This window comes from Serinus canaria, chromosome 7 (genome assembly GCF_022539315.1).
Source record: "Serinus canaria isolate serCan28SL12 chromosome 7, serCan2020, whole genome shotgun sequence".
Classification (NCBI taxonomy): domain Eukaryota; kingdom Metazoa; phylum Chordata; class Aves; order Passeriformes; family Fringillidae; genus Serinus; species Serinus canaria.
In genome coordinates, this window is record NC_066321.1 from 25508655 (window position 1) to 25523266 (window position 14612).

At 46.7% G+C, this 14612-nt stretch overlaps 2 protein-coding genes across 6 annotated transcripts in view; one reads left to right on the plus strand and one right to left on the minus strand.

Annotated features, from left to right (window-relative positions):
* Nucleotides 1–3825: 3825 nt before the first annotated feature.
* On the minus strand, nucleotides 3826–6805 carry METTL21A (methyltransferase 21A, HSPA lysine). Its single transcript, XM_030240419.2, has 3 exons — nucleotides 6598–6805; nucleotides 5291–5402; nucleotides 3826–4305 (listed from the first exon to the last, which is right to left on the minus strand). Exons 1-3 carry the CDS (start codon nucleotides 6742–6744, stop codon nucleotides 3908–3910), a joined length of 657 nt encoding a protein of 218 aa, XP_030096279.1. The 5' UTR covers nucleotides 6745–6805; the 3' UTR covers nucleotides 3826–3907.
* Nucleotides 6806–7769: 964 nt separating this feature from the next.
* Nucleotides 7770–14612, plus strand: part of CCNYL1 (cyclin Y like 1) — a 43592-nt gene continuing 36749 nt past the window's right edge. Inside the window, exons 1-4 of one of the 5 annotated variants that reach the window (XM_030241854.2) lie at nucleotides 7770–7904; nucleotides 8967–9857; nucleotides 12597–12664; nucleotides 13821–13905. In XM_030241854.2, coding sequence (XP_030097714.1) covers nucleotides 9626–9857; nucleotides 12597–12664; nucleotides 13821–13905 — 385 coding nt within the window. In that variant the 5' untranslated portion in view covers nucleotides 7770–7904; nucleotides 8967–9625. Of the gene's footprint in view, nucleotides 7905–8661; nucleotides 9858–10775; nucleotides 12926–13820; nucleotides 13906–14612 lie in introns of those variants that run through there. The other 4 variants (XM_030241852.2, XM_018911615.3, XM_050977048.1 and 1 more) reach the window with 4 other exon arrangements.

The window sequence follows — 14612 nt, forward strand, 5'->3', positions numbered from 1 at the left end:
GTCCTGACAAACAAAGTTTCTCTTCCTCCTGATATTTTTAAACCTATTTTCCAGTACCCCTTCTGGAGACAGTTCTGTTGTTTAATAATGTTTGAAAGGCTTATGCCATTCACAGTTTAAATGTGCTGCATGTCTCACTTTTAGGCATCCCTGTAAACCATGTCCTACTGGTCTTCAGAACAGAACAGAAACAGAAGGCAGCAAACACTGCAAGGATCACAACCCTATTATGTAATCTGCTAGGCTGGATCCAAACACTGGGATGGAAGCCAGGAGAACAAATTCAGCACTGAGGTAAACACACCTCCAGTGAAATCAAGGGGAAGCAGTAAGGTCAGCTCATTATGGCTGGGATTTTCTAGTTTTCATAATGCCATTCATGTTCTTGCTCAGAAAAACCTACAGTAAGGAGAGAAAATCCCAAACAGGGTTAGTCCCTGAGATAAAAATGCAGTTTGGCTTGTATTTTACACTGAAAAGAAGTGGGTAACAGATCCCTGTGTAGTCAGCTAAGTACCTTAATATCAGTCAAACATTACCTTGGCTGCAGTGACACTTCAGAAAAACTTGTTTGTTCTCTTGCACCTGTTTCAGGGATGGTTTCTCAGTGTCACAGCGTGGTCCTGTCTTACTTGGTCACTCCCCTTTGCCTTGGACCCACTCCCTAGAGCGAGTGAATTTCTCAGGAGACTATTTGTGCATTGCCCCACTACTCAGGGATGCACGCCAAACACATCCTTCTACAGATGAGCTCAGATCACCTGCTACAAAACAGGATCAGTGCAACGGAACCACCCAAAAGAGTGGGATCCTCTAGTGCTGGGATGAAGAGGGTGACAGAAAGTGCTTGGGCAGGGTGTTGGTATAATTGCCAAACAGCTGCTGGCAGCAGCTGCTGTCATTCATCATCTCACAGTAGAGCAGGAGCTCCCGTGGGACCCGTGGGCTGGGACAGCCGAGTGTGCAGGTGTCACTGCAGGGGGCTGCTCCCTGTGCTCCTCAGCAGCACTTACACTGCTGCTTGTCCTGCACGCCTGCCATGATTCACTTGCAGCCTGACTCACTCCTGACCTCTCCCTGAAGGTAAGTGGGTGGGAATACACAACACTTGTGAAGCCAGCCTGGGACAACAGCAGGCAGCACTCACTGCCTGGTGCACCTGGGTGTCAGCACTGCCCGGGGGGATGGACTGCAGCTTTCAGCTGAGCTACATCCTCACAGCTGATGCCTGCTCCTAAACACTGTAGCTTTAAATGCAACCACAACTGACGTGCACATGGCTGTGGCCTAACTGCAGTATTCCTGGCTCTGGTCTCCAAACAGGACATGCACCCCAGTAGCTGTCAGAGGAGAAGGTGTCCCCTTGAGGGGTGCCACTTGCTGGGCTGGGGAGGGGCCACCAAGAGCTCTGCAGGTCAGGGGCAAGGCACTCCCCTGAGCTGCCAGTGCCATCTCTGCTTTTCTCCACAGTTATTTATGGGCAGCAGCATCGCTGCAGCCTTCAAACACACTCCCTTAGGTGTGCATGCAGCTGCTGTGTAACAGCAGCACAGAGAAGGAAGCCAAGCCTGGTCTCCACTGGCACATGCCTGCTCTTGCAGGATGGCTGTGGGCTGTAACAGCAGCAATGGGAAATCTGACACTGAACAACTGTCAGAACAATTGACAATTGGAATTAAACTGCATTGGTTTAAAAGTACAAAACTGTTTCTATCATCAAAGCAAGACCTGAGGCAAAACCCCTTCTTAGAAGTGTGCAGGTTGCTGCACCAGCCTTTATTCTGTGCTTTATTCTCTGCTATTTGGAGATTTCTGCAACTTGCAGCAGTTTCAAAAATTAGCAGAATTTTTAGCATGTTCCTGCTATGGCAACAGTGCAAGCTGCTATGGCTGTCAGTGCTGCCAGCTCCAGCCTCCTGCAAGGCCGAGCACTGCCAGGCTTTTCCCACAGGAAAGTTCCCCTGGGCACTCAGGAGACCAGGCACCAGCACACTGCTTTCTGCCAGCTCCAGCCCATGGGAAGCCTGAGCTACACTAATCCCAGGTGAGTCTGGAGACAAGGATACACCAGTAGGGAGGAAAAGGGAGAGGTGAGAACTTACAGCCACACTCCCAAATGTAGAGCCAGAGAGAGGGGGGAGAGTTCATCATTCTTTTCATCCACTGCTCACCCAGCTGATAGGACAGAAGGAGCTACACCTGACACATGAGAGCCCATCTCATGGTCTGTTCTCAGTTAAAGGTGCTGTCTTCCTTCCCCCAAACTGACTCCAACTCCAGTTTCAGGCTGTGAATTCCCAGCCAGCTGCCTAAGCACTGTTTTAGTGACACCATGTGGCTTCTGAGGATACTGTTACAGCAAGTGTTCTAGAGACGGGTCTGAAGCCAAGCAAGGAAATTCGCTGAAAACATGCAAGAGATGTGCCAGGGATGAAACACAAACCTTAGTGATAAATGTGTCATTTCCACATCACAGTCAGCACAGCACTTCTGGACCACCGACCAGGAAGTATGATGGAAGCAAAAGGGACAAAAACTTCCAAAATGCCCATGGTCCAAAGCTGCTTTGTTCTGCAAAGCTGTTTGCTGTTGCCAGTGCCAAATATGTACACATGCTCAAAGTCTGAGCCTGACCTGAGGCTTTTTGAGTTTAAGTTTAAAGCAAAGAAAGTTCTACATCCACACACAAAAAGTGTACTAAAGCAATTCCTGCCTTCAGAGGTGTAGCTCTCTTCTGTTAGCCCATTCTTTTCATCAGTTTCATTCTTCCACCACTAGAAAGAGAAGGAAGCCTGGTGCAAGATGGATTCCCAGATCTTGTGGGATAAACACACAGATGTGTTTTACAAGCTCAAGGTATGAAATCTGTTACTTACAGCAGTGTCTTAACAACCACTGTGCACTGAAAGCACACTGAAACCTAGATGCTGCCCCAAGGTCCCAAGTAATGCACAAGTAAGTACTTCCCCTGCTGCAAAGACTTTACAGGGCACCCTCCTGTCCTAAGTAACAGCTCTCAGAGCCAGAGGGAGCACAAAGGCACAAAGCAGAACATTATCTAGTGGCACTTTGAGAGTCAAGGGCTGATTTGATATTTTAAGAACAGCTTGAGTTTCCTTGTTGCACTTTCCCACTGGCACATGTGCACATGTATCTCCTCCAAGGAGCCTCGATCTGTGTGAGGCAGACTTGTAAGGGACAACTTGGAAACCACAACTGCTTCAGTACTGCAGGTGTAGCCCACTCACTTGCAAATCAGGTTAAAGTAACACTGATTTCTAAGCTGGCTTACTTGGCAATCCCTGTTCCCAGAGCCCCTACAGATTTTGTTCTTTGTTTCACTGTGCCTCCTCAACGCAGCAGTGACAGCAATTTAATAGCATCTGCCCTTGGTTCTTTTTGCCTTTTAAGTGGTTTCTTTTATTGCAACTTCTAAGATGCAGAAGTCCTGAAGAGCTAAAGCATTTAAAGCTGGAGCATTAGCTTTTACTTCATCCACCCTCCTACTTTTCTAGAGTTAAGGAAGAGAGAAAGGGAAAAAAACCCATTGTAATCTCTTTAAGTTCCCCCCAGAAGTTAGAAGTGGTTTGATTTCAAACAAGAGACCTTTTGATATAACAGTTTTGATGCTGGAGATTTCTGCAACTTGAATCAGTTTCAAAAATTACATTTGATAAAAAACCAGTGGAACACCCTAAATGACTCTATTCATATATGAAGCAGAGGTTCAATATGCAGAACAGAAGTCCAATCCTTGCTGTATCAGACCCAGTGATCAGACAAGACCATCAGAACAAGAAGCCAGTGAAACAGCACAACTGCAACTTCATGCTTAGGAACAAGTGTATTGAGTAGAAACAAAGGGGAGAGTTGAACAGCCTCAGTGGCTTATTAACAAAGCAGAGAGTCACAAGTCATCCCTGCGACTCCCCCTCTGTGCTTTGTAGATGTGCACATCCTTGCTGGAATCATAGTGGACCTCAGACACAGAGAAGCGCTCCCTCAGCATCCTCAGGAAGTCGAGGTCGCGCTCGTAGCGGATGCGGCAGGAAAGGAGGATCACCGCTCGCTCCGAGCACAGGTGCTCCAGCGTCCCAAGCAGCTCTGCAAATGTTTCCTCCAGATAAACGATGTCTGCACCCAGGATTAAGTCAAATGCTCCTGGAGAGAAGTTATCCAGGTCTTTTCCCCACGTCAGCTCCTTCACCACCGCTCTGGGACGTAGTTCAGGGGGTAAGTTCGCCTGCACGTTTGACTCCAGGAGCTCCAGGGCTGCCGCCCTGTCTGTGAGGGTAACTCGGGCACCTAAGGGGACAGGAGGACATGGCTCACACTCACAATCCACATCCCTCAATACAGTATGTGGAATACAATGCTTAACTCCAGCAGGCTCCTTAGTTCCTGTTAAACATTATCAGCTCCCCTGAGCTGCCTGATTTAAAACAAACAAATAAAATAAGCAAAACTGCCCTGTCTAGAGACATCCTACCCTTCATCAGCCACTTAAGAATATAAAGCGTATTCTACGTGAAGATTAAGTTGGATAGGGTAAAAAAACATATTTTCTGAAGATTTTTCCTAATGCATGAAAGTCAAGGAGTTACTTTTGGCCTTTCCATATGCAACAAAAGAATAAATTACAGGGGGTGTTACAATTAACCGCTCCAATTCCATATTTTTCTGTAGGAGACAGGCAGCTAGAGAGCCTCTTTCACAGGTCAGACAAAAGTTATGCCTGTATGAGTTTACATGGCATGACTGCATTTTGTCAAACTGTTTTGTTTCCATGATTTCAATAGGCACCTTTCACAGCCGCTAGAGCTTTGAATTACAAAGTTAACCTGGGAATGATTGCACAAATTTAACATAGTACCCAGTTCCTGCTTCATCCACAGACAGATCAGCAGCAAATCATTTCTGCAAGACAGGCTAATGAAATGGTTTCTGTCTGTAGCTTTATCTGCATGGGAGGACAAGGGGAAGAGGGGAAGCACAGCTCTTGTCCCTGGGGGGGAGTGCTGCAGAGCTGGATGCTGCTGAGCTGCCTGCCATGGCAACAGGCACAGCCTCAACAGGGTCCTGCCACAAAGTAAACTGCAGGGGCACCATCACTACAACAAATACCACAGCAGGCTCTGAGTCTAACAGGGAGGGAAGATGACTCAGAGAACCATCACAGCTCACACGTGCAGCTTTGGTGCTCACTTCTACAGCAGGCATGTACATGTAAAAGAGCTGGTTTTACTACAGTTATGATTTGCTCTAAACAAGGCAAGGAAAAAGGCCTTACCTAGCAACGTGACCACTATTCCCAGCAATCCAGTTCCAGCTCCCAGCTCAATCACAGACCGATCCCTGAGATCAATGCCTTCCATCTCCAGGTAAGCACACAGAACAACAGCCTAAGCCAAGAGACAAGGGCACAGGGTTTCAGTCATACTGACCACAGGCTTTCTGGCTTAACCTGAGGGAGAAGGTTATGGGAAGAGTCAGGTGCTTCAGGTCTGCAGCAGATTTGTTCAGCACTTCTCCACCTCCTGTTTGCACCTACAGTCTTTTTATGCCTTATGGGAGTTTTTTATAGAAGAGTTTTATGGAAGACTCCTACTGGCAAAAGGAAAAAAGAACCACAGAGGTTACAGCTTGGATGTGACAACTGCTCCATGAATCCCCAAACATAACAGGAGGTAGAAAGAGTTGTATTTGGAAAGGAAAAGTTGTATTGGAAAGGAAATACAATAATTGTACCTGGAAAAAATTTCCTCAAAGAAAATTTGAGGGGTTGTCAAACACTAGTGAATGAACAGAGTATTGCAAAAGTCCAAAATAAGGTTTTATAGTATCTTGTATGGTATTTCAAAAGATTTCTGCACAACAGTGGAGTGCCCCTGGGAAGGACACAGGGAAAGTAAATTAATGACACTTCTAGCTGGTTGTATATAATATGTTATATATTGTATAGATCTTGATAAGTACCTCTCCCACAGCACTGTCAAAGCTGATGTCAAGAAAGATCAGCAACCCTGTACACCAATTCATTTGGGAAGTTTGCTGAAAATGGTACACTTCTTCTTTTAAACTAGAGGTAAAAGTGCAATCTGTGTGTGGACTAAAATCCACCCAGATGGAAAGCCCTTGGATTCCTGCAGTGATGCTGTGAGCGACTGCGCTGTGGCCTTGGACCCACCACCCACCCCTCTTGTTTTGGACGGCTCTTATCCCGAGATAAAGTCTATCGGCAGTCCTGCTTGAGGCTACAAGCAGTGGGATCTGAGCTGTGCTCCGAAGGGTGCCAAGCTAACATCACATCACCAGGCACTTTAAAGAAAGAGGTGAGAGTTATCCCGAGTATCTCCCGTATTGGGCACTGCCTGTGCAGGGTTTGAGTGGTGCATCCCTCTTGCATTCCTGCAGGATCTCTTATCAGGGAAGAGGGAAAAGTAAAGCACAGTTTAACATATTCTTTCCTAACATGACAAAAAAAAAAAAAATTTAAAACCTTCCCTTTACAATTCTACGGTAAATAATTTTCTACGGTGAATCTGAAAGCTCGGCAAGAGCCCCAGGAAGCCCCCGAGCGCAGAAAGGAGCACCTACCGCGTCCCAGACCACGGCCGCCACCCCCAGCCGCCGCCAGTCCTGCTGGAGGCGGATGGTGCGGCGGGCGAAGTGGAAGGTGGCCCAAGGGCTGTGCAGCTGCCGCGCTGTCCAGCCGCCTCCCTCCTCGTAGGGCACCAAGGCCATCCCGCCGCCGCCGACCGCAGCCCCAGGCCCCGGCTCAGCGCGGCCCCGGCAGCCGGGCAGGCCCGGCCCCTCGCCCGGGCCCGGCCCGCCGGCTCCGCCCGCGCCGCGGCCGAGCGGGAAAGGCTGCGCTCAGCCGCCGAAGCAGGGCGGTCTCTGCCCGGGTACGCGAGGCTGGGCTGGGCCAGAAGGTCCCCGGAGCGGTGCTGCCCCCCAGGCCGCGGCGGGAGCGGGGGCCAAGGCGGCGGGGAGGGCCCCGGGGCGGCCCGAGCGGAGAAGCGCCGCGCTGCCCCCGGCGGGAGGCCGGGCCCGGAGGGGCTCCTGCCTGCTCACAGCCGCGGCCACGCCGAAAGGTACGGGGAGAAAGGTCCCACTGGTGCCTTTGGGACGCTGTCAGCTGTCCCCGCAGCCTGCCTGCGGTTCCAGCCTTGGGTTTTTGCTTCGGGGGGTTGGAAGGCAGTTCCCGGGAGAGGCATTTGGGCAGCGCAGCAAGCCCCGTGCTCCGCTGCCGGCACGGTGTCTCCGCAAGGGCTCACGCCAGCCTGGAAGCGCTCCCTCGGTCGCTGGGTACCCGGCACGGACACAGCAGTTCTGCATCTCAATCGAGCACCGACCGAGGCAGCACAGCCAAGGCTGCTCTCTCTTTCTGCCGGCCGTGTGGCAAAAACGCCCCCCGTGTTTCTTCACCTTTGGCTCCATTTAATCTCTTGTTTGGTAAAACAACCCAGTGCTCCTCTCCTGTGTTCCTTGAACTAGCTCCAAAGACTGCTAAAGGCCATGGGAGAGCCGGGAGGTGTCCTGGCAGCTCTCCTGCTCTGGCTGCCTGGAGGCACTGCTGCAGGACCCCCAGGGAAAGGCGCAGTGCCTGCAGCCACCTCCTGAGCCCCCGAGAGGAGACGGGGCAGCAGAGGCAGGGGACACATCTCTAAGGGCTCTGTGTCCTGACAGCTCCCGGGGACACCAGCGATGAGGCAAGGCCGGCCCCTCGAAGGTGGGACTCTAACCACAGAAATCATCCCCTCTGTTTCCCACAGGGACCAGCAAATCTGTCTGACAGTCAAAGCCAAATGTGGTTTCATCTAAAAGCTGTCAGTTTCAACAGAGTGGCTCAAGATTCATGAAAACCTCTGTGGAGGATCATTACAGGTTGCACAGGGGTAACAGTGAGTAAAGCTTGTTTTCAGGGTTCTGCTTCTGTAGGAGAATGGAACCCAAAATTTCACTTGCCCCAAACTAGTCCATACTTGCCTTACAGCAACTCAGACTTCTCCCTATAAACATGCCAGAACACGTGTGATGATTCAGTTTTCTGTGGTTTTATGTCCTAAAGTGCTGGTTCCTTGCCACTATTCTGCTTTTGAGAGTTTGAAATTGCTTGTGCTATTATCTCGATTATTTTTTTAATTATTTATATAGACAGTGTGGGGAAAAAAGCAATGAGAGTCATGACATTTGAAACAAGAACTCTGTTTGAATGACTTTTTGTGTCACCTACATTCTGCCTAAGCTACATCAGCAGGCAAATAGAGGGAAACTCCCAAATGGCACAAAGCCTCAACCTCCACCTCCTGCACCATATGCCAGCCCTGGGACCTCCAACCAAAATATGGAGGAGTGTGGCTGGGCTCCAGTGCTCCCAACTGCCTCCTTTCTATCCCCAGATGAGTTCTCTTCCCCTGCAGTATTTCATAAGACCAAGTGTCTGGGTGAATAGCAACTAGAGTAAAATAAGGCTGCATGTGAAAATGTATTGTTCCTGAAGATGATAATGTAGTGAGTGCTTTTATCCCAATAATGTGATTTTATTAGTCAGATATCCCTGAATATCTCAGGAGCGCAGCAGGCTCTCCACCAATCCTGCCCTGTTTCCCAGAAATATTTCCCCTTCTTCCCTGATAAAGTTGCTCTGGCACTGACTTCCATGAGCCTTAGAAGATCAGAAATTACTTTCTGGATCATAAGTGAAGCTATTAAGAGAGAAGCAAGTCCACTAGAGGTTCAGTAAGGGCCCTGATTCCCCATATTCATTCTGAGCCTATGTTTACCTTCTTTTCAAATTTCCACATCCATTTTCTAAGAAAATAGAGTACCTGGGTATTACAGTGGCAGAGAGACACACTTGGTTTCTTCTACCTTCCCTGACAGTAAAAGGATAAGGAAAACACACCACCACAGAATTGTGGCTAAAACAGATGTCCAGAGCTGGCATGCCTTTCTCCCAGCAGGGCTAAAGCTCAGCCCAGCAGTGCAGTGGTGAGAACACAGCCTGGTTTGGCTTTTGAGCCCTGCAGAGGGCTGCAAGGACACCTAAGCTGCAGGTCATCTTGTGAAGTAGGAAACAGCTGATTTTAAGGTAAGCAAGAATGATTTAAAGTATGAAGAAACACCAGTTTGAGTCCATTCTTACCTCATTCAAGCACTTGATAAAGCAGGCACAATGTAGCCAATTATGAGTAAATCCCACCACCTCGGATTTGGGTAAGCTGCTCAGGGTGATTTAACAAAATTGTTTAAGCACAATGGTCCTTGAAATACTTAAAAGATCAAAGGACAAAGTAGGTAAGATAGAAATGAGAACAAATTATTTTGAATCTCTACTAATGTAAGTCTCTTACTGCAGTCTTCTCTTTGCTGCTTAGTATGTAAAATCCTCTCTTAGAAATGGATGTGCCAGTTCTTGTGATAGCTCTGCAGACACTGGATGCACTGCATGTCTGCGCATGGATTTTGGAGACATCCATGATGGGAAAATACTGCATCCCTCACACAGTCTCTGGTTACCAAGGCAAAGGCAGATATAAATAGAAACAAGCTGATTTTTTTTTAAACTCCATCTAGAAACCTGTGTTGTTGATAACCCTCTGACAGCAACGCCTTATTCCAAATGGTTCTGTTCTGCATTTGTGTGGAAACTTCTGGCTTAATCCTTTCCTCCCAAAATAAACAGCAGCTACTTCTGGTTGTCATTCCACTGAAATATGAAAATTGTCTTGGAAGTAAAGTTTGGACAAATATCTGTTTTGCTAAGAGCTTTCATCAACCGAGTGAACAAGGGCTAACACAAATCATGGAGGAAAACCCAGAAGAGAAAGCAGTCTTTCTCCCTATGTATCACTGTAAGTAACCATTCAAATGATTTAACAAGTTTTACATTTTCATCTTTACCAGTAGAAGAATCTTCCACATTCTCCACACCGGTAAAATAGATGGGGTGGTGAATCACTTGCTGTTAAATACAAAGGGAATAAAGCAGAGATTCGTTTGGTTGATGACAGCTTGCAGTTGCAGAATCAAGACAGCCTCAGCTTGAAGTGATTTGGACCATCTTTGAAACTGATGGGGTGAATTAAAAATGAAAACTTTTGTTTCTGCAGAAACTGGTGGGTTATCAGTAGACCTTAGAACTTGCTGCTTCTGCAAGATCCTTGCAAAAAAAGTGAAATCTTGAAATAAATGTATAATCCAATCTAGCATTTAATTTCCTTTACACACAGAGTTACATTAAACAGTGGAAGTAATGATCAAAAGCATGAAGATGTATCGCTTCATAAGTGCTTGAGCTGAAACACAGGAAGTTTCTGGAACCTCTGAAGAGGGAATTGTTCCTATCAGTAATACTACATTTATGCCTTCAACCTTGCCTCTTGATAAACTGCCATATATAATCACCACTTTTTTTAAATGTCTTGTTGCACAAGGATCACTTAGCTTTTAGGAGAATTATGAGTGAGCTCTCGAAGGCCTTGCAGGTCTGAAAGCTGACATTGTTGTGAAGTTTTAGTTAAGGAACAAAAAGCAAGTTGAGTAAGCTCTTGTTCACAACTAACCACTAGATTTCCAGCTGCACTTCATTTGCTGGAAACCTCCCCCCACTTTCAGATGTTCTCAGACCGACAGCCTTACCCACATCTCCAGCTGCTGAACTTCCAGGCCATGAGATGCCAGTGCTGGGTCTTGGGAAGGGAGAGTCCATAACCCACGGAGCAGACATGGGAAAGGCTGCTCCAGCAGCACTCCAGGGGCACAGGGCTGTGGTGGGGAAGTGGAACAGACATGGGGTAGGGAAAATGCTACAAAAACCTTCCTTTTGTGGAGTCTGAGGAAGGATCTAGAGGCTTAAAATTAGGTAGAAAAATTTATGATATGTTCTATAGGTGCAGGGTTTTGCAATTTGAGAGGAAATTACAGTGCAAGCAATGCACTGTATTAATTTAAGACTAGTAGCACCAACTAATTTGAAACAATTTAAAAACAATTAAATGGACAGGCAGACAACAGCTATAACATTCATATAAGACATTTCCCTCAGTGCAGCTTTTACCCTTTTAAAAGAAGGAAGAATCCAAGCATATGAAAGATGTGGGGGATTTAGTGTCATTTCTAATGGTATTGTCAGTGTTTCTCTTCTTGAGTCCTTAGAAAATCCATCAGACAGCAAAGATGGAAGAGTTTAGTTGAAGCAATTTCAGGTACCTTAAAGCTACCAGGGAGGGCCCCTTAGCACCACTGTCCAGCCTTTGGTGGCCCAGAGTTGGAATTAGAACTGCAGAAGGTTACCCTAAATAAGCTTGCTGCAGGACTTACATGTGCACAGTTAGACTTTTCTGAGAAAAACTACTTGAGTTAAAGTTTGTGTTAAAATACTGAAAAGCATTTTCCTTTTCCACAGAAGAAATCTGTATCCCTGACCTGCAGCAACAGCTATTTCTAATATTTGATGTGTTGGTTCTTCCAGCCCAAAGTACAGCTTTGCAGGCTTCCGTCTTGGCTCCAGCACATCTTGAATTTTCTTCTCAGGCACTAAGCCTCCATTAACATGAACTTAGTCTTTAGTAACTGTCAAGCTGGTTCTATTTTACCTGAAGACAAAACAAAGGTAGGAGCAGAAGAGAGAAGCTAAGATAAAGAAGGGTTTACTCCCACATGCCTGTGCTGTTGGTATCCCTGCAGCGATCCAGATGCTCGCAAGCCAGCCAAGCAGCTTCTGCATTGCCTGTAATGACATCTTAGATTGCAGCAAAGGCAAAAGGAGGGATTTAATCAATGACAGCAGCACTGCAGTCTGTCCTTACGCTATCAAACACAGCTCCCCAGCCCTGGTTTGCTTGTATTCACTGCTGGCCAAGGTAGTACGGGAGGTTTAATAGTGTGTGAAACATTAGGGCTGCTAAAAATCCACCTTGGGTGTTCTGAATAACCTCCCTGGTTACTTTTCTCCCCCAAACATTGGAATATTCTATTTCCCTAACTACTGTTTAGCTCAGGGATTTTTCCCTTAAATGGCCGTAGTCTTAGGTTACTTGTCAGCTTCAAAAGACATCACACGTGCAACATTTTTGTCCTGTCAGCTGGTAGTGGTTTTCAAAACAGGATGCCTATTTTTTCCCCTGATTATTTCCAAGTGAGACACAGAAGTCTGAGCTTTTGTTTTCAGTTGGTTATACAGGTTCAACCTGGTGATTCATTCTTCCTGCAGCTACATTTCCAGGAAAAGACAAAGCCCTGGCTCTTCTCCAAGTTATCCAAGTAAGAGCAGCAAGCACTCCTCCCCCAGCTGTGACACTTTCTAAGAAGGGAGAAATTGAACAAAACACATCCCAGAGTTGGTGTCATCACCCTGCAGATAGGCAAGGAGGTGCATGACCTTGGAAAGGCATGTGCAGTACCAAGTCAGGGGGAAGGTAACAGCAATTTACTGGATTTAAGATTCTCAGCCCTGTGAAGCACAACTAAATGTGTGCAACGAGCCATTCTCCATTTCTGGGACTGATGGTGACTGTGGAGCTGGATGGTTTACAGGAAATTCTGCAATTTCGTTTCAAGCCTTTTAGAAGACTTTCATCTTCTTGTTGCAGTTGGTGTGGACAAGAACATATGCCTGGAGTTGGGAATTTTTCAAGAGTTATTACTCATAAAGAAGCTGGTAACTTTGGCTTCAGACATCTCTTAGGGATACTGCTGCTTGCAGATGGAGGGGAGCCTGGTTTTACATAATGAGGCAAAGGACGACAGGATTGTGTGGTTGTGAATGCAAGTGCTGAGATTTCAGAGAGGGACTTAAATAAAAACCTGCACAACTCTGCCTACGAGGAAGTGTAAAGACTTGTCTGAGAAGTGCAAGCAGACAGCAGCTCCCATGTACTCAGCAAATGGGCCAAGTAAAGAGACAGAATTACCTCCCCCTGTAAGCCCACAAGCCAAAACACAGCTGGTAGCACTAATATTAGTCCTGTCAAGCCTGGTAGTCTTCATTTATTATGCAGCCTGCAAATAATTATACATATACTTAAGTTTATAGCTCAGAAGCTGCATTTAGTGGTTGGCAGGGTGTGCTCCTCACTTGGAGTAGCTGGCAGGGTATTGCTGCTCTGACCTCATTAGATTAACATGAGGGGCAAGTCTAGTCCTTTGTATATTCAGAATAAACCACAGGTCTTTCTAATCTCTGCATATTAGTAGCAGAGGTCACTACTCCTTTGGCTGTCATCACAATCTGATTTAGGGTTTGTTTCAAGATGCTGTCTGGCCCTCCTTAAAGGCTGTGTGGAGCTCTCCTGAAGTTTGCAGCAACTTCCCGAGAGGGCTTAAATTAGAATTCATTTCCCACATTTTTGAAAGTTACTTTGCTTTCCCTTTTGTGATAACTAAAGCACAGGAGGGTTGCTGCCCACTGGGTGCCCTGCTCAGAGACAAGGGGTGGTAACTGAGAGTCCCATGGCACACACATCTCTTTCTGGAGCAGGAGGAAAAGAGGTTGAATCCCAACAGTAAGCTATTTTCAGCTCAGGCATTCATTATTGCCACGATCCACCACCCAAAATGCCTGCTTATGCAAAATGTGCATCTAGGTACGTGCTGCCCATTGTACATCAAAGTAACTGATTTTTTCAGTAGTGGAAACTGTCTGATGATTCACTGGGGTAAATCAAACAGAACAGTAGAAAGATGAGACAGAAAATAGTAAGAGGACCAGAACCAGTAGTAAATCATGATAGAGGGTATTCAGTGTATTGCTATAGCAGTAAGTCAATAGAATGTTAAGCTGCATAAATAAAAGATAATGTGTTTCATTTCTGCAGGGTGTTGCTCACACTACACCTATTAACAGGATCACCTGGTTCTGCAGAAAATACACCCAGCAACAGGTTTTGTCATATTATCCTGGTAAGTCAGATCTGAATTAAGACTTTAAGAGTTACTTTGCCAAAACACAGCAGGAAATTATTATTCCTCATCATTGCAGCTAAATGAAAACATGCACAGATATGGAAAATTACTCTTTACTGTTGTACTGAGGTATGTGGAAGAGGAAGCTGAACTTCTCCTGGAACGACAAGGAGGTGGGACAGTTTGCTGTTTCTGTGACTTCCAGGTTTTAAATTCAGCTTCCTCTTGTTTAAGACCTACATGAATAAGTCCTCACAGGGAAACAAACTACTGATTTCTTTCCTCCCTCTGCATGTTTGTATAAATCCTGATACTCTGCAACAGCAGCAGCGCAGGGGAAGAGCAGCCTTCATCTCTCCCCTTTTGCAGAGTTACACACTGAGAACAAGTATGAAACCCATGGGAAACTTCAGCCTCTGTGAGGCAGAGAAACCAAAACCTTCCCAACCCAAATAGCAGCGAGGCACATCGCATACTCCAGCCACTCTGAGTTCCCAGCATTTTTCACCTGTGGGCACAAGTACGTGGGGTTTTGGCTCTTGGCCCCAAAGGCTGGCTCCTGGTGCTCAGCTGCCCAGTGAGCCACTCCTGCTCACTTCCTCACCCTTGAACAAGGATTTTCCACTGCCCAAAACCGCAGCTTTGGCAAAGGATTTCCTTGAGGCTGCTCCAAAGCTGAGAGTTAGCAGAGGTCCCAGCTTGCT

Coding starts and splice junctions, on each gene's coding strand:
- METTL21A (XM_030240419.2), bottom strand. CDS start 6,744: ATGGCCTTGGTGCCCTACGAGGAGGGAGGCGGCTGGACAGCGCGGCAG. Junction 5,403..6,597: donor CGGCCGTGGTCTGGGACGCG/GTAGGTGCTCCT, acceptor CTCTTGGCTTAG/GCTGTTGTTCTGTGTGCTTA. Junction 4,306..5,290: donor AATAGTGGTCACGTTGCTAG/GTAAGGCCTTTT, acceptor CTGTCCCCTTAG/GTGCCCGAGTTACCCTCACA.